At 42.1% G+C, this 18654-nt stretch overlaps 1 protein-coding gene across 1 annotated transcript in view; it reads left to right on the top strand.

Moving 5' to 3' along the window:
• The window catches only part of LOC133348768 (autism susceptibility gene 2 protein homolog), a 269387-nt gene that overhangs the window by 42908 nt on the left and 207825 nt on the right, over positions 1-18654 (top strand). Inside the window, 2 exon segments of the mRNA XM_061561755.1 lie at positions 9356-9532; positions 9534-9854. Coding sequence (XP_061417739.1) covers positions 9356-9532; positions 9534-9854 — 498 coding nt within the window.

An 18654-nucleotide genomic window follows, 5' to 3' on the forward strand; every position in this document is an offset into this window, starting at 1 on the left:
TTGATGAAAGGGTGAGTGCCAAAATTAGATGCAAAACCAGGGTTGGAAAGATTTACCCTAACGACTGTGGTGGTGGTGCACACTCCTACACCCTCTCGCTCGCCTCCTGGGGTGCATTCAATGGGCAGAGCGCTTCGCGGTGCTTGTCAATTGAACGACCTGTTGGCCCAGAGCGCATCGTGACAGGCGCTAACCGTCTGCTGAGGCTGAGCGTTAGGTGAGCGTGTCAAAATCCAGCGAAGTGGAGGCCCCATACCTCAGTTTGCAAATGCAGCATGCGCGCTCATTGGCTGGGCGGTTGCGTGACGTCACACCGCCCTCTGATGCTCTCGGCGTCCTAACGCCACCGTTCAACGAGAGCTAACGTCTGCCCCGTAGCGCCATGGGTGGCAGAGCCCTCTGCCCTTTGAAGAAACTCCAGATGACATCCATTGCTGTGACATCATTTCGACGTCGCCCGTCGCGTGTCATCACGTCGCCACGTTGAGGTTTTAAGCGTAACCGCTATTATCACGAATCAAGCACTTGTTCCGAAGGCGACGCGAGTTGGGAAGCGTTGCAGAATCCACCCCGTGCGCCTCATCTTCCCTGATTGCTGGGTGTCGCCCAATAAGGCTGCAACACTCGGGTAGTTGAATTGGCAGGAATGGTTCGACGCTGGCTGTCAGCCACAGTCAAATCCGCTTTGACACGCGGCCGGTGTAGCGGGGAGGGTATTTATCGTCAACTTGGCTGTGATTGGTCGCCGGCGCTGCACAGAGCTCGCTGGCTGGACTCGTGTCCGTCCGTCTTGCACATATCTGGCCGTTCCGTCTTTCCAACGACCGCGTTTTTTTTTTGCACGAATATCCATCTGTTTGTTTGTATATGCGAGTCGGCGTTATCGCTAAAACGAACACGGTCGGCTCCATGTTATGGCACGAGAGGGAGGGCGGACTGTGGGAGCAGAGGGGTGAGTATTTATTATCATTATTTTTATTTAACGCACACGTACACTGCACAGTGCATGCCATACTCACGATACATTAAACACGCGCGCCTCGATGTGGAACACAAACCGAAAATGCATAATGCGGTGCGTACGGTACATTGCATGAAACACAGCACATCATGTTGTACTTGCGGCACATGAGCCTCATCGTGAACACGATATATCTGGTGATGCTGCATTGACAGTGCTGCACAAGTACAATTAACAACAAATTCAAAAAATTAATGAATGTGAGTTGTTTAATAAATGCAATGCATAATACATACAGCACATTACATAAAAGATAGTAAACTCAACTAAAAACACAATGATTCCACTATATTACATAAAACACGTAATAATTAATACATTATACACAGTACGCTTTGAAGAACATTAACAAGGTGGCCGGGCATGGCAGCTTGGGACGTTTCTCCCCTAACCCTTTGCATCTTCGACGAGTTGTGTTCATCTGCATCACCTTCACACTGCAACCCTCTCCTCACTCCCAGTCAAATCCTGGATCAATTTCACCGGCAGTCAGTCACCTCATTATCACTCTCCTATTGCTACTCCCGCGGTTACTCTTCCCTTGAACGTCATGCATTGATTCCTCCAGTCGTCTTGAGGACTGTCTCATCTCATCCTCACTCTGTTCATCCTCCACACCGCTGGTCACAACAACACACTCACCCTCTCTCTTGCTCACCCTTTCACTCACCACACCGCTGGTGACAACAACACACTCACCCTCTCCCTCGCTCATCCTTTCACTCACCACACTGCTGATGACAACAACACACTCACCCTCTCTCTCGCTCACCCTTTCACTCACCACACTGCTGGTCACAACAACACACTCACCTTCTCCCTCGCCAATCCTTTCACTCACCACACCGCTGGTGACAACACACTCACCCTCTCCCCCGCTCACCCTTTCACTCACCACACTGCTGGGGACAACAACACACTCACTCTCTCCCTCCCTCGCTCATCCTTTCACTCACCACACCGCTGGTCACAACACACTCACCCTCTCTCTCGCTCACCCTTTCACTCACCCTTTCACTCACCACACCGCCTGCCGCAACAACACACTCACCCTCTCTCTTGCTCACCCTTTCACTCACCACACCGACTGTCACAACACTTCGTTTCCTGCTTCTTCCCCCGTGGTTGTTCACTTGGGAATTCTCTCTCATTTACTCCCCCCCAAGCTCTTGCAATAACCTTGCTAAAATCAAGAAACGTGCCAACTCTTATCTATTACAACTTTTACAGTACCGTTTGTTGCTGACTGCTTGACATTTTGAGCTTGTGGTGCCTGTGCTCAGCGCTTTTGTGAAAATAAGTCACGATCCAGCATCCCTGTGGCATTGCTCAGATGCTGCGTCACCTGGTGCCACCTTGGCTTGTCGTTTGACACTCACGTTTTCAAGGAATTGTTTTCTCTGCGTATTGACGAAACGGCACACGCATGCGCAGCCGATTTTGAGTCGAGTGCGGTGGACGCTTTGGATTTTTATCGCCGCTTGACCCAGGCCCTACATTCTCCACAGAGTGCCAGCGGAGCGGATTGGATTGCCGTGCGCCGTACAGCAGACGCACGTCAGGGGTGGGTCAGCCGCTCACGAGTGCCTATGCTGCGTATTCACTGGAGTGGATATATATTGATGGATGCGGAAAAGATTCAGTGTGATCCCATTAGACTAATTACAAAATGCAGTGCGGCACACTGTGTAACGTCTCCTCAGGTTGTGGGAGATTTAACTCAGAGTGATTTAAAAATCAATAATTTGTACTGGTTCCATATCTACGTAAGTTGGTAGGGTCCTCTGAATTAGCCAAAGCAATGCACTTTTAAACAATTTTAAGCACTGATAAATGTATCCTGATCAGCCATGATCAATCCACTGCTCGATTAATGCCTCCCCAAGCCACCACCACCTCTCATGATCGTGCGATGTAACAATTCGCGTGGTACCGGCGCACTAACTGGCCTCATCGCTCCGTCTCCCCGGTGGTCGTCCTCTCGGGAGCGATGCACCGACGTTTCTGAAACGAAGCTCAAAACTGAACGGCGGACGTCCTCGCCGCTCGGCGGAGCGAGTTGCCAGCCGGGCATCGCAGAGGTGCGGCGTCGCTCGCGTCATAACAGTCGTCTCGCCGTCGCTCACGGCCGCGCGCTACATCGATTGGAATAAGTGTGCAACCCCAAACTGAAAGTTATAATATTGTGAATCGATCGTTATCGTGCGATTTATAAATGGCATCAATTTACCGTACCGTGAAAAGCTACTCCGTCGTCGGCGTCACCGTCTGTGTGCAGGTCACTTCTGTGAGCGAGTGTAAATGTAATTGAGCACGGTGGCGTCTGTGCACGGACCTCAAGCTCGTCATGGCTGTTAACCCTTGTGGATAGTATCAACAAAACACACACATTGTGTGTGCAGAAGCTCTCCGTGTGATCCACACCACCGGCTCAAAAGAACTCGGTGTGTTGCCATTTTGTCATTTCGACTACCAACTTGAATAGTTGGTGGAACATCATCAGCCGTGGTCAATCCACTGCTGGATGAAGGCCTCCCCAAGCCGCCGCCGCCGCAACCTCTCACGATCCTGCGATGCAAAAATCCACCCTGCACCTGCACACGAACCGGTTTCATCGCTCAGTCTCCTCGGTGGACGTGCTCTAGAACTCATTCTATACCGAGGCCGCCGCTCCGTTCTTGTTCTTGACCGTCGTCCCTTCTGACCGTGACGAGGCCTGCCCCAGCCTAATTACCGACATTCACAGTGCAGATGATGCCATTACCCTGCGGATGTTCTCCACTCCACCTGTCCCTGTTTGTGTCTCGCAATTCCGAGCATGCATCTCTGCATGCTTCTGCACGCACTTTTCAGTTTTTAGCTGAATTTATTAAATTAGTGTACAGTTAATAAACATGATGAGTAGATAATGAATTGTGTCTTGCTTTATTGGCAAATCAGACTCACTGTTTCACACGGCAATTTGTCTCAAATTGCCCTGGGATAGTGTTGTTAATTTTGTGTAATCGCTGTACGAGTCCAACAGCCTGCACCGAGCTACCGTGGACGGTGTTTATTTGCTGTTAAATAGACCCAGACCGTCACATGACCCCTTATTACGAAATAATTACATGATCATTGAAACAGCATTTGCGAGGGTTTTGTAGTGCTCAACTTGACAAAGATTGTATACAAACCCATTACGCTTTACACAGAGAGAGGCTGCCACTTTGCTGACGAGAGCTGGCGTGTCGGCATCCATCTGTAATTGATAGGGGCTCAGCCCCTCATCCCCGGAGGGAGGGAAAAGACAGGCCAAGTCAACCCCCCGCAACCAGGATTTGAACTCGTAACCTTTCGATTGCGAGCCACTTGCTCTAACGCTGAGCCACTTGGCCGGCTATGTCGTTGTTGCACTCTCAACGTCGTGTCGTTGTAATAAGATGCGTCTCGGTGTATAGATTTCTTCCAAAACCAGTTTTTTTTTAAAAGACCCTCTGCAAAGTATATTTCCTCGGATTTATCCAAGCCTCTGTATATCTTCACCATAAACACAAAGCTTGTCACATATGCCCCTGCTTATTAATGTCTGGCAGTTCACCAGCATTGGTTCAAAACGAGGCTGACTTTGCTGATGGGAAATTGAATGTTGAAACCAGCCCAGATGCTGTATTGCAGTACTCCCAGAAGGCTGTAAAATATATTTTTATTTTTCATGTCGAGGGGAAGATATTTGACGGAGGCATTACAAGCCCCTAATGTTTGTAGCAAACTTCCTCATCTCTGGCAGACACTTGCTCATGTTCCTCTACAGAAGTGAAGGGAAAACCGCAGAGAAAGCAGGAAAGCAACCAGAGCTGGCGCCAAGAATTTCCCAAGCTCTGCGGCCCTTGTTTGGGATGTTTAGCCAACAGCTCCACTCACGAGCGTCCATGCACGTGGATGGAAACCGGATTGCCACGGAGAAAACCCACGCGTGCAAGGGGCGGCAACAGCACTCAATATCCGTACGGATTGTGCACTAGGCCCTCTCGCTGTACTGCCGTACCTGAGTCAAGCCAGGAGACGGCAACCTGGACAACCCACGGGGGGGGGGGGTAGGTAGGCAAGAGAGTTTCACGAGCGAGTGCGATCCACCGACCCTCCGCTGGTTCGCAGGCCACGTGCAGCACGGCCACTGGCACCCGGCGCGAACCTCGTCACCCGGCGTTTGCAGAGCACCCACACGTGTGGCAGCTTGCAGTGCGGTGCACAGAGGCAGTGCCTTGCTGGGAGTGGGGGGGGATTATGGGGATTAGTCTCATGAATGAGGGTTTGTTTGGCTGTCAGACACAATCCCCGCCGCTCTGCGGCTCGAGGAGAGTTCCGCTCTGCCGGCAGTGTGATCGGCCATAGCAAAGGGAATATGATTGCACGAGATAATAAGCCCACCGGAGGATAATTTTAATGCCTTCTTAATGCCGCAGCTAAGTTAATTCGCTGTGCTTTTGATTCTTTATAGGTACAATATTTCTACAAATAAAAACGGTCCTTTAGTTTCAATTGGTGTTGAAAGCGACCGCAGATTGTGGTGTTTGCGTTTCGCTGTTTGCAAATGTTTATAAATGTCACTCTACATTTGACAACTTTGAAGGAGCCTGGAGATGAAGAGTGACGTTGCAATGCTCATGCAGTGTAAGGTATTAATAGTCTCGTTGATATAGAAACATCGTGTCATTAGCCTTATCACTTATTCGTTTTGACACCACAAGAGTCTGTGAAGGTTTTCCATTAAAGCAAATATGGTTGAGCTGCTGTCTACTTATACATTGCCTCTGAAGTGTCGTGTAAGCCAGCTTCTTTCATGATGAAATAACCCATTCCTGATGTGTTGGAATGTATTGAGACAGTTGGAGGACCGTTGGATTACTCCACTTACTCAAGAGGACGTGATTTCCTTCACTTATTGGGACTCGTTTCATTGACCCAGGAGGGATGATAAGACGTTTAGGGAGTCCTGTATGCGCAAGCAGCCCATGATCATCTGCGAACCTCATTGGGAGTTGACTACCCTAATCAGAAGAAAGTTCTAACAACTCATTGGTCATAGCTCCAGGGCAATTACTGGTGGTTACATTTATGAAGCGTAGTTACCTGTAACCTTGTTGGCGATTGGAAACATTAAGTGCGCATTTTAACTGTGTGTCTACTCAGATATGCATTGTGGGGAGCGGTAGTGTAGCGGTTGGCGCACTGCACTACGAACCTGGCATCCCGAGTTTGATTCTTGCTCACAGCCAACACCAGTGACGATTATCTGAACCAGTCCTGGGCTTCTCCTAGGTCGACTCAGCCTCAAATGAGTACCTGGTGCGGTGTGTAAACATCGCTACTGGGGAGACAAAGGCTGTCAGGTGTGGTGTTGACCACCCACCCCCTCGTGTGCCGTTCCAGCCTTTCATAGGTGCTCGCTAACAGCACTTGCCCCAACAGTGTGCGTGTGCCATTTATTTTGCTACTGCATTTGGTTTTATGAAGAGTGCAGAGTGTGTGTGTGTGTGCGTGCTTTTGTCTTTTTTTACGCACGTTATATCGGTGCCAGTAAGCTACCGCTTGTCTTTGTGTTGTCAGATATGCATTACAATTGCTCTAATAGGTAGTCTAGCCGGGTCGCTCAGCGGTAGGGCAAACGGCTCGGCATCGGAAGGTTGCGAGCTCAAATCCTGGGTGAGGTTTTCTTGCTCATCATCCCTGTGATGCAATAAAGTGAGTGCCGCTTTGTGGGGAGGTCAATGGTGGGAGGCTTGATACCTGCCATAGGAATGTGGAATTCCCACCACTTGTTTCGAGCTATAAACAGGAGATGGGCACTGCGTCAATGCTCAAGTGTGCAGGACATCACTTTGACTAAATTATTGACTCAGCCAGCAGTTGATGAAGCCTCTGACGCCTGATTTTGCCTCTTTCACATTTTGGTCACCGTCATCATCATCACGAACCATGGTCGATCCACTGCTGGATGAAGGCCTCCTCCCTAGGCCACTACCACTTCTCACGATCTTGCCATGCAACAATGCACCCGCCACCCGCACACGAACTGGTCCCATCACTGCATCCCCGAGGACGTGTTCCATTCCTTGGCTGCCATTCGGTCGTTGTTCTTGACCACCGTCTATCGTACCGTCTGGCCGTGGCGTGTCCTGGCCAAGCCCACGGTGTCATTAATGGTGTATGTTTTGTATGTAAGAGTACTATTTCGTGACATTTTTTAGGTAAACTATTATAAATCTTAAATTACGGTGTTTATTTTATGAGATTTCTTTTAGGATAGTGTCACAAATGCTGTACATTCCAGTTAAATATTTGCCAGGGGAGCCCCATTCATTTACACGATGCGTTAAATTGTCATTACGTCCTCTATGTGCGTGGTTTGCCCATTTTGGAGGTTAAACTATAAACTGTTTGGCACAATGCCCAGAACAGCTGAACACCCCAGCACCATTGCCACGATGGTGACTGGAAATGGTGTGCAGAGCGGCAGAGCAGCGAGGAGTGCCGCCTCTTGGGGAGGAGAGGGGCAGCCGAGTGGATGCTCAATTTAGGAGCCCCTGCGGAGATGCTGTGCGAGCAGCACAGAAGGGGCCTCTTGCTGCAGATCCGCAGCCCCAACAGACGCGGGGAGCACGGCATCCAGAGATGGGGTGCAGAGGGGTGGTGCCGGCAGGAATGGAGTGAGTTTAGATTGATCTGTTGGGTGGCATGGTGGCACGGCGGGTGATACTTGTGCCTCACAGCAACAAGGACCTAGGCTAGGTTCAATCCCCAACACCGTTGCCTTTCTGTGTGGCGTTTGTATATTATTCTACTGATCTTCATGGAATTTCTGCATGTTCTGTGGTTTCCTCCCACAGCTGCAAAGCATAAAATGTGACTGCTCTTAGCCAACTGACCCAATCCTGAGAAATCGACCTACAAATTACGTAAATTGGGATCACAACATAGGACCAACATCGCCCTCCTACTGTGGAAAAAAAAAGATTGGCAGGACCCTCTTTCAAAAGAGTCTTGAGACTCTGAGGCTTTCCTGGGTAAACAGGTGTAAGAATAAATAAACATTCTTATCACAATAACAAGCACCTCATTGTGCCTGCAATAAGTGGTGAGATTAGATTTTTGTTTTCCATTCAAAAGTTTAACCCGGAAAGTCCCCCGATGATGGTGCGTCCCGTGCGCAAGGGCGTCGCTGAGCACGCGCGCGACGACGCGGTCACGAAACACCTGCAGTGTGCATGGAGTGAGTGGGTGAGTTTGGTGGATGGGTTTGTGGGTGACTAGAGGGGTGAGTGAGTGTGTTGTTGTGACCTGCAGTGCGGAGGTTGAACACAGTGTGGATGGGACGAAACGGTCGGTCCCATAGACATCGACACGTGACTTAGCGATTGTACCTGGATTTAAGGTACCACCAAAGTGTCTACCTCTCGGGTTGTGGTGACGGTGAATGAGAGAGGGAAGAAGTGGGTGAGGGCACGGGAGGCGGTGTAAACCAAGCCGGTGCAGCGGTGAACGGGTGGAGAAGGGGGTCATTGGAATGGTTGGGATGTAACTCGCCGCTAATGTTCAACCGTGGTTGGTGGTGGAGCTCGTGGTGTCAGCTTTGTAGCCATTGCGCTTGTAATTAAGTAAATGGTGTAATCGATCATTATCAGAGTGTTGTGACGGCAATGGCCACGTATCAACATGATGAATTGAACAAGATGAAGCGATAATTATTTGTGAACTGGTGTTGTCGAGTCGGAACATTTTGAGACCAACGTTAAAAAAGTAAACGCAGACTCATTATGAACGGTTTACATTTTAACATGGCAAGTTCTGGGCAAAACGTGTCTTATATTTCATCATAGCAGATAATTAGGTGTCAAAATAAATATAACTGCTTTAATACCCTTATTCTTAAAATGATCGCTGTCCTGAGCAAGGGTGACTATCTGTACGATGTCTGACAACCAACAATGTGCATACTTACTATCTCAGCTCCATCCCAGTCCTTGTAGAATATATTTCGTTTTATAACTGGCAGCCCATACGTCCTTTTGGATGTCACCGGCCGTCCATCCCGTGCGTGAGAGGGGGGTCACGCTCGATTCTTGTACAGTTGGAAATTAACCCACTTGCTGTACTGCCACACTCTGGCAAGCCAGGAGATGCTAACCTCGGCGCCCACGGGGTAGGGAGGGCGTTTCGCAAGCGAGCACGTTCCACCGACCATGGCGGCTTCCGCGGCGCTGCGCGACGGGCCGCGGGCAGCACGGCCACCGGCTGCGAGCGATCTGCTGACGGCGTCTGCGTGCTGCTGTCTTCTGGTTGTGTTCTCTGTAGAGCGACTTCACTCTGAGACCCGACGAACGAGCTGCCAAGCGGGAAAAGCGATTGGTGCAGAAGAGGCAAGGCGAGCGATGCGGTGCCCTGCTGGAGCACGCCGGCGTCGGCGGCGTGCCGGGCTTGGCCAAGCTGGGCGCCGATCGGAATCTACAGCTCTTAGGTCAGGAGGAAGTTGTGCAAGGCGGAACTAAAAAGTGAATTGGACCTCGACACAGCTGGAAATGGTCTGCGGCAGCACACGGAGGAGATGGAATTCAGTGCAGTGCTTAGCAAAGATGTCGACTCGCAGTTTCTAAGCAAAGTTACCGTGAACTCTGACACGGTGCGTGAGCTCAACGAAGAAGGCCTCCTTGCCGCAGCTAAACACAAGAGAGAGAAAGGCCCTCTGGGTGACCACAAGGAGAACAAGGTGGTGGGCGACAGCTGCTTGGATGTCGACAAAGAGCCGGATAAGAAGCCCGCAAGGAAGAAACAGCTGCTGAGGCCCAGCCAGCAGGTATGGGCTACGGTGCGGGTGCTTTGTGACGCGTCTCTTTATATATCCGCAGCCGTCGTGTCGTGCGTTCGGCAACAGGGCTACGATGATTATTTTATTATGAGCACTCGGCAAGGAGACGATGGGAGGGAATTCCGAGGCAGGAAGCAGACATGGAAGTGGGGTGACCTGCAGTGTGGGTGGAGTGAGTTGGTGAGTTGGTGGGTGGGTGAGTGGGTGTGTTGTTGTGTTCTGCAGTGCACACTGTGGATGGGATCAAATGGTTAGTCCGGTAGACATTGACACGTTACTTCGCAGTTGTACCTGGATTTAAGGTACCGCTCTGAATACCAAGAGAGAGAATGACTTTCGATTTAAAGCTTTCGTGACTGCAGGGATTCATATTCTTGGTTCTTTCGGTAAAGTCACGTAGAAGGGAAATAATAAAATAATAAAAATAAAACAATAAAATTCTCACGACGTTTCGGCCACAACGCAAGCAGCCATCCTCAGGTGAAGAACAGAGCTGTCATTAGGACACTGTCATTAGGACGCTGTCTTTCCGACAGCTTTGTTCTTCACCTGAGGACGGCTGCTTGCGTTGTGGCCGAAACATCGTGAGAATTTTATAATGTTTTATTTTTATTATTTTATTATTTCCCTTCTACGTGACCTTACCGAAAGGACCAAGAATATGTGGGTTTTATGTTACTTATTTGTCTGGTTTAGACATCACTGTATTTTGTTAACCCTTGTCTACCCAGTAAAAAAAAATTCAAGGGGGGTCATGTTAGGATTTTGAAGTAGGGGTCGGTGCTGCTGCAGTGTGTCACCCAAATTGAGTTATTTTCAGGTAATTTTTCAGCATTGTGATGTTTAGACGATACCGGTCACTTTGTGTGGTTTCTAGCCACGGGTGGAAACCAGGGAACCTGCGGCAAACTCCACGCAGGACAGAGGGAGAACGAAACAGGGACAGTTTTTTTTTTATTCATTAGACAAAGTCGCCCGAGTTGGGAATCAAACCCAGGAACTTCGTACTGTGAGGCACACGTGTTACCACCATGACACTCTGTCACCCACTCGTTGATTGCAATGCCTAATGGAGGTATTATGACAAGCATCACAAGTGCTGCCCATATTCAAGTATAAGTTCCTATACAAAGTAACAGAGACGGTCCTGGCCTATGAACACCCGGCAGCTCGCCATGATATGTTCAAGCAAGGCTGGCTTATGAGAATGGAGTTTCGAAACCGGTCCGGGATTTTTTTGGTATTGAACCAATGCTGCTAAAATTCACGCCCATAAGGCCAATGGGTTGAGTAGAAAAATGTTTGACTTTTTTTAATGCAGAGGGATGGGGATATGTGAAGGAGGCGAACCCTTTGAGTTATTTTGAATGCCTAGAAATACATTATTTTTGCAAGGGGACCTGGGCGAGATTGCAACTCCCAACTAATGATCATGTTAGAACTGCTATTAGCGTATAGATAGGAATTCATACAGAAGGTGTGAATTAGACAAGGAATACAACAAAGACCCCCCATGTAGGCCTGTTGGAGCAAGTGCTCCTGTTGGAGCAAGTGCTCCAACAGGCCTGGGTAAGCTGAGATGGCACACGAGAGGCGGTGGTGTGGCCAGAACCCTGCCCGGCCACCTTTGTCTCCCTAGTTCTGATGTTCACGCACCGCACCGGGTACTCATTTAACGCTGAGTCGACCTAGTGGAGGCGTAGAACCAGTTCAGATATTTTTCACTGATGTTGGCCATGAGCGGGAATTGAACTTGGGTTGCCGGGTTCTTAATACGATGCGCTAACGGCTGAGGCACTGATATGGAGTTTGGTTTTCTCTGGGTGCTTCCATGTCCCATAGCTAAAAAAAAGCTATGATGTAACTGGTACTGTATTGAATAAACATCCCATTGCTGCAAAATGACCTGGAAATTGCTCAATTGGGATTACAAACAGCAGCAACATTGGCGGCTCCCCATTGCGAAATCTTGGCTGGACCCTCCTTTAAAAAAACTCAACAAATTCATCAGTAACAAATTCATCAGTAACAAATTCATCAGTAACAAATTCATCAGTAACAAATTCATCAGTAACAAATTCATCAGTAACAAATTCATCAGTAACAAATTCATCAGTAACAAATTCATCAGTAACAATTCATCAGTACAATTATCAGTAACAAATTCATCAGTAACAAATTCATCAGTAACAAATTCATCAGTACACATTCATCAGTAACAAATTCTCAGCTAAACAAATTCATCAGTAACAAATTCATCAGTAACAAATTCATCAGTACAAATTCATCAGTAACTAAATTCATCAGTAACAAATTCATCAGTAACCAAATATCAGCGTAACAAATTCATCAGTAACAATTCGTCAGTAACCAAAATTCATCAGTAAACAAAGTCATCAGTAACAAAATTCATCAGTAAACAAATTCATCAGTAACCAATTCATCAGTAACAAATTCATGCAGTAACAACTTCATCAGTAACACATTCATCAGTAACAAATCATCCGTTAACAAAATTCATCAGTAACAAAATTCATCAGTAACAAATTCATCAGTACAAAATTCATCAGTAAACAAATTCATCAGTAACAAAATTCATACAGTACCAAATTCATCAGTAAACAAATTCTCACGTAACAAATTCATCAGACATGCATCGTAACATTCATCCAGTAACAAATTCATATCAGTAACAAATTCATCAGTAACAAGTTCATCAGTAAACAAAATTCATCAGTAACCAATTCATCAGTAACAAATTCATCAGTAACAAATTCATCAGTAACAATTCTCAGTACAAATTCATCATAACAAATTCATCAGTAACAAATTCATCAGTAACAAATTCATCAGTAACAAATTCATCAGTAACAATTCATCAGTAACAAATTCATCAGTAACAAATTCATCAGTAACAAATTCATCAGTAACAAATTCATCAGTAACAAATTCATCAGTAACAAATTCATATCAGCAGTAACAAATTCATCAGTAACAAATTCATCAGTAACAAATTCATCAGTACAAATTCATCAGTAACAAATTCATCATAACAAATTCATCAGTAACAAATTCATCAGTAACAAATTAATCAGTAACAAATTAATCAGTAACAAATTCATCAGTAACAAATTCATCAGTAACAAATTCATCAGTAACAAATTCATCAGTAACAAATTCATCAGTAACAAATTCATCAGTAACAAATTCATCAGTAACAAATTAATCAGTAACAAATTATCAGTAACAAATTCATCAGTAACAAATTCATCAGTAACAAATTCATCAGTAACAAATTCATCAGTAACAAATTCATCAGTAACAAATTCATCAGTAACAAATTCATCAGTAACAAATTCATCAGTAACAAATTCATCAGTAACAAATTCATCAGTAACAAATTAATCAGTAACAAATTCATCAGTAACAAAGTCATCAGTAACAAATTCATCAGTAACAAATTCATCAGTAACAAATTCATCAGTAACAAATTCATCAGTAACAAATTCATCAGTAACAAATTCATCAGTAACAAATTCATCAGTAACAAATTCATCAGTAACAAATTCATCAGTAACAAATTCATCAGTAACAAATTCATCAGTAACAATTCATCAGTAACAAATTCATCAGTAACAAATTCATCAGTAACAAATTCATCAGTAACAAATTATCAGTAACAAATTCATCAGTAACAAATTCATCAGTAACAAATTCATCAGTAACAAATTCATCAGTAACAAATTCATCAGTAACAAATTCATCAGTAACAAATTCATCAGTAACAAATTCATCAGTAACAAATTCATCAGTAACAAATTCATCAGTAACAAATTCATCAGTAACAAATTCATCAGTAACAAATCATAACAAATTCATCAGTAACAAATTCATCAGTAACAAATTCATCAGTAACAAATTCATCAGTAACAAATTCAGTAACAAATTCATCAGTAACAAATTCATCAGTAACAAATTCATCAGTAACAAATTCATCAGTAACAAATTCATCAGTAACAAATTCATCAGTAACAAATTCATCAGTAACAAATTCATCAGTAACAAATTCATCAGTAACAAATTCATCAGTAACAAATTCATCAGTAACAAATTCATCAGTAACAAATTCATCAGTAACAAATTCATCAGTAACAAATTCATCAGTAACAAATTCATCAGTAACAAATTCATCAGTAACAAATTCATCAGTAACAAATTCATCAGTAACAAATTCATCAGTAACAAATCATCAGTAACAAATTCATCAGTAACAAATTCATCAGTAACAAATTCATCAGTAACAAATTCATCAGTAACAAATTCATCAGTAACAAATTCATCAGTAACAAATTCATCAGTAACAAATTCATCAGTAACAAATTCATCAGTAACAAATTCATCAGTAACAAATTCATCAGTAACAAATTCATCAGTAACAAATTCATCAGTAACAAATTCATCAGTAACAAATTCATCAGTAACAAATTCATCAGCAACAAATTCATCAGTAACAAATTCATCAGTAACAAATTCATCAGTAACAAATTCATCAGCAAATTCATCAGTAACAAATTCATCAGTAACAAATTCATCAGTAACAAATTCATCAGTAAACAAATTCATCAGTAACAAATTCATCAGTAACAAATTCATCAGTAACAAATTCATCAGTAACAATTCATCAGTAACAAATTCATCAGTAACAAATTCATCAGTAACAAATTCATCAGTAACAAATTCATCAGTAACAAATTCATCAGTAACAAATTCATCAGTAACAAATGTCATCAGTAACAAATTCATCAGTAACAAATTCATCAGTACAAGTCATCATAACAAATTCATCAGTAACAAATTCATCAGTAACAAATTCATCAGTAACAAATTCATCAGTAACAAATGCATCAGTAACAAATTCATCAGTAACAAATTCATCGTAACAAATCATCAGTAACAAATGCTCAGTAACAATTCATCAGTAACAAATTCATCAGTAACAAATTCATCAGTAACAAATTCATCAGTAACAAATTCATCAGTAACAAATTCATCAGTAACCAAATTCATCAGTAACAAATTCATCAGTAAACAAATCATCAGTAACAAATTCATCAGTAACAAATTCATCAGTAACAAATTCATCAGTACAAATTCATCAGTAACAAATTCATCAGTAACAAATTCATCAGTAACAAATTCATCAGTAACAAATTCATCAGTAACAAATTCATCAGTAACAAATTCATCAGTAACAAATTCATCAGTAACAAATTCATCAGTAACAAATTCATCAGTAACAAATTCATCAGTAACAAATTCATCAGTAACAAATTCATCAGTAACAAATTCATCAGTAACAAATTCATCAGTAACAAATTCATCAGTAACAAATTCATCAGTAACAAATTCATCAGTAACAAATTCATCAGTAACAATTCATCAGTAACAAATTCATCAGTAACAAATTCATCAGTAACAAATTCATCAGTAACAAATTCATCAGTAACAAATTCATCAGTAACAAATTCATCAGTAACAAATTCATCAGTAACAAATTCATCAGTAACAAATTCATCAGTAACAAATTCATCAGTAACAAATTCATCAGTAACAAATTCATCAGTAACAAATCATCAGTAACAAATTCATCAGTAACAAATTCATCCGTATACAAATTCATCAGTAACAAATTCATCAGTAACAAATTCATCAGTAACAAAGTAATCAGTAACAAATCATCAGTAACAAATCCATCAGCTAACAAATTTCATCAGTAACAATATTCATCAGTAACAAATTCATCAGTAACAAATCATCAGTAACAAATTCTATCAGTAACAAATTCATCAGTAACAAATTCCATCCAGTACCAAATTCATCAGTAACAAATTCCATCAGTAACAAATCATCCAGCAACAAATTCATCAGCAACAATGCATCAGTAACAAATCATCAGTAACCAATTCATCAGTAACAAATCATCAGTAACAAATTCATCAGTAACAAATTGCATCAGTAACATAATTCTCAGTGAACAATGTCATCAGTAACAAATCATCATTAACAAAGTCATCAGTCACAAATCATCAGTAACAAATTCATCAGTAACAAATTCATCAGTAACCAATGCTCAGTAACAAATATCCTAATCGTAACAAATTCATCAGTAACAAATTTCATCAGTAACAAATTCATCAGTAACAAATTTCATCAGTAAACAAATTCATCAGTAACAAATTCATCAGTAACAAATTCATCAGTAACAAATTCATCAGTAACAAATTCATCAGTAACAAATTCATCAGTAACAAATTCATCAGTAACAAATTCATCAGTAACAAATTCATCAGTAACAAATTCATCAGTAACAAATTCATCCGTAACAAATTCATCAGTAACAAATTCATCAGTAACAAATTCATCAGTAACAAATTCATCAGTAACAAATTCATCAGTAACAAATTCATCAGTAACAAATTCATCAGTAACAAATTCATCAGTAACAAATTCATCAGTAACAAATTCATCAGTAACAATCATCAGTAACAAATTCATCAGTAACAAATTCATCAGTAACAAATTCATCAGTAACAAATTCATCAGTAACAAATTCATCAGTAACAAATTCATCAGTAACAAATTCATCAGTAACAAATTCATCAGTAACAAATTCATCCAGTAACAAATTCATCAGTAACAAATTCATCAGTAACAAATTCATCCAGTAACAAATATCAGTAACAAATTCATCGTAACAAATTCATCAGTAACAAATTCATCAGTAACAAATTATCAGTAACAAATTCATCAGTAACAAATTCATCAGTAACAAATTCATCAGTAACAAATTCATCAGTAACAAATTCTATCAGTAACAAATTCATCAGTAACAAATTCATCAGTAACAAATTCATCAGTAACAAATTCAATCAGTAACAAATTCATCAGTAACAATTCATCAGTAACAAATTCATCAGTAACAATTCATCAGTAACAAATTCATCAGTAACAAATTCATCAGTAACAAATTCATCAGTAACAAATTCATCAGTAACAAATTCATCAGTAACAAATTCATCAGTAACAAATTCATCAGTAACAAATTCATCAGTAACAAATTCATCAGTAACAAATTCATCAGTACAATTATCAGTAACAATTCATCAGTAACAAATCATCAGTAACAAATTATCAGTAACAATTCATCAGTACCAAGATTATCAGTAACAAATTCATCAGTAACAAATTAATCAGTAACAATTCATCAGTAACAAATTCATCAGTAACAATTTCATCAGTAACAAAATCATCAGTAACAAATCATCAGTAACAAATTCATCCAGTAACAAATTCATCAGTAACAAATTCATCAGTAACAAATTCATCAGTAAACAAATTCATCAGTAACAAATTCATCAGTAACAAATTCATCAGTAACAAATTCATCAGTAACAAATTCATCAGAACAAATTCATCGTAACAAATTCATCAGTAACAAATTCATCAGTAACAAATTCATCAGTAACAAATTCATCAGTAACAAATTCATCAGTAACAAATTCATCAGTAACAAATTCATCAGTAACAATTCATCAGTAACAAATTCATCAGTAACAAATTCATCAGTAACAAATTCATCAGTAACAAATTCATCAGTAACAAATTCATCAGTAACAAATTCATCAGTAACAAATTCATCAGTAACAAATTCATCAGTAACAAATTCATCAGTAACAAATTCATCAGTAACAAATTCATCAGTAACAAATTCATCAGTAACAAATTCATCAGTAACAAATTCATCAGTAACAAATTCATCAGCAACAAATTCATCAGCAACAAATTCATCAGTAACAAATTCATCAGTAACAAATTCATCAGTAACAAATTCATCAGTAACAAATTCATCAGTAACAAATTCATCAGTAACAAATTCATCAGTAACAAATTCATCAGTAACAAATTCATCAGTAACAAATTCATCAGTAACAAATTCATCAGTAACAAATTCATCAGTAACAAATTCATCGGCAACAAATTCATCGGCAACAAATTCATCGGCAACAAATTCATCGGTAACAAATTCATCGGTAACAAATTCATCAGTAACAAATTCATCAGTAACAAATTCATCAGTAACAAATTCATCAGTAACAAATTATTCGGTGCTATTGCTGCTGCTGCTGCTATTGTGTTCCGCAGTGCTGCACAATTAACAACAACAAAAAATGAACACAAAATGAAAGAAAGGCTTGCGACTCAGCGAGGCTTTCCTAGGTAATCAAGCAATGTTGTAATAATATATATGTTATGGTATTTAGCCAATGGATGTGGAGCACATCAATGTTTTTCATGTAAAACAGCCGCCTAGTTGTTTTCCAATCGACGCATGAATACAATGCCGCCGCTTGTAAACAATGTCCCCGTGAAGGGGAGGTGAGCGCAGCTCGCTTGACACCCGCGTTTATATCGCCGCGTGGATTTCAAGGTACGCTTCCAATTGTTAGCGGTGGGCCCTGTCTCTGTGGTCGAGGAGGAGCCTGCCCCCCATGGGTAATTAGGCTGCTCATAGCGCGCGTCTGGCTGGGTGCCAGGTGGTCCCCAAGGCAGTGCGAGACTGGGCAGCTTTCATTTCAAAACACCGTGTGTTTACACTCCCTCGTGTTTACATTTATTAATATAGGTAACCATTTTAATTCTGTCAAACAAAGTGCGTTTTATTTATTGTTCTTGTTTACGCAGGAAAGCCTCGAGACTGTCTTTTTTTCATGAGGCTCCTGCCAAGTTT

Source organism: Lethenteron reissneri, chromosome 28, assembly GCF_015708825.2.
Source record: "Lethenteron reissneri isolate LAM-NWPU_2019-01 chromosome 28, ASM1570882v1, whole genome shotgun sequence".
Taxonomy (NCBI): domain Eukaryota; kingdom Metazoa; phylum Chordata; class Hyperoartia; order Petromyzontiformes; family Petromyzontidae; genus Lethenteron; species Lethenteron reissneri.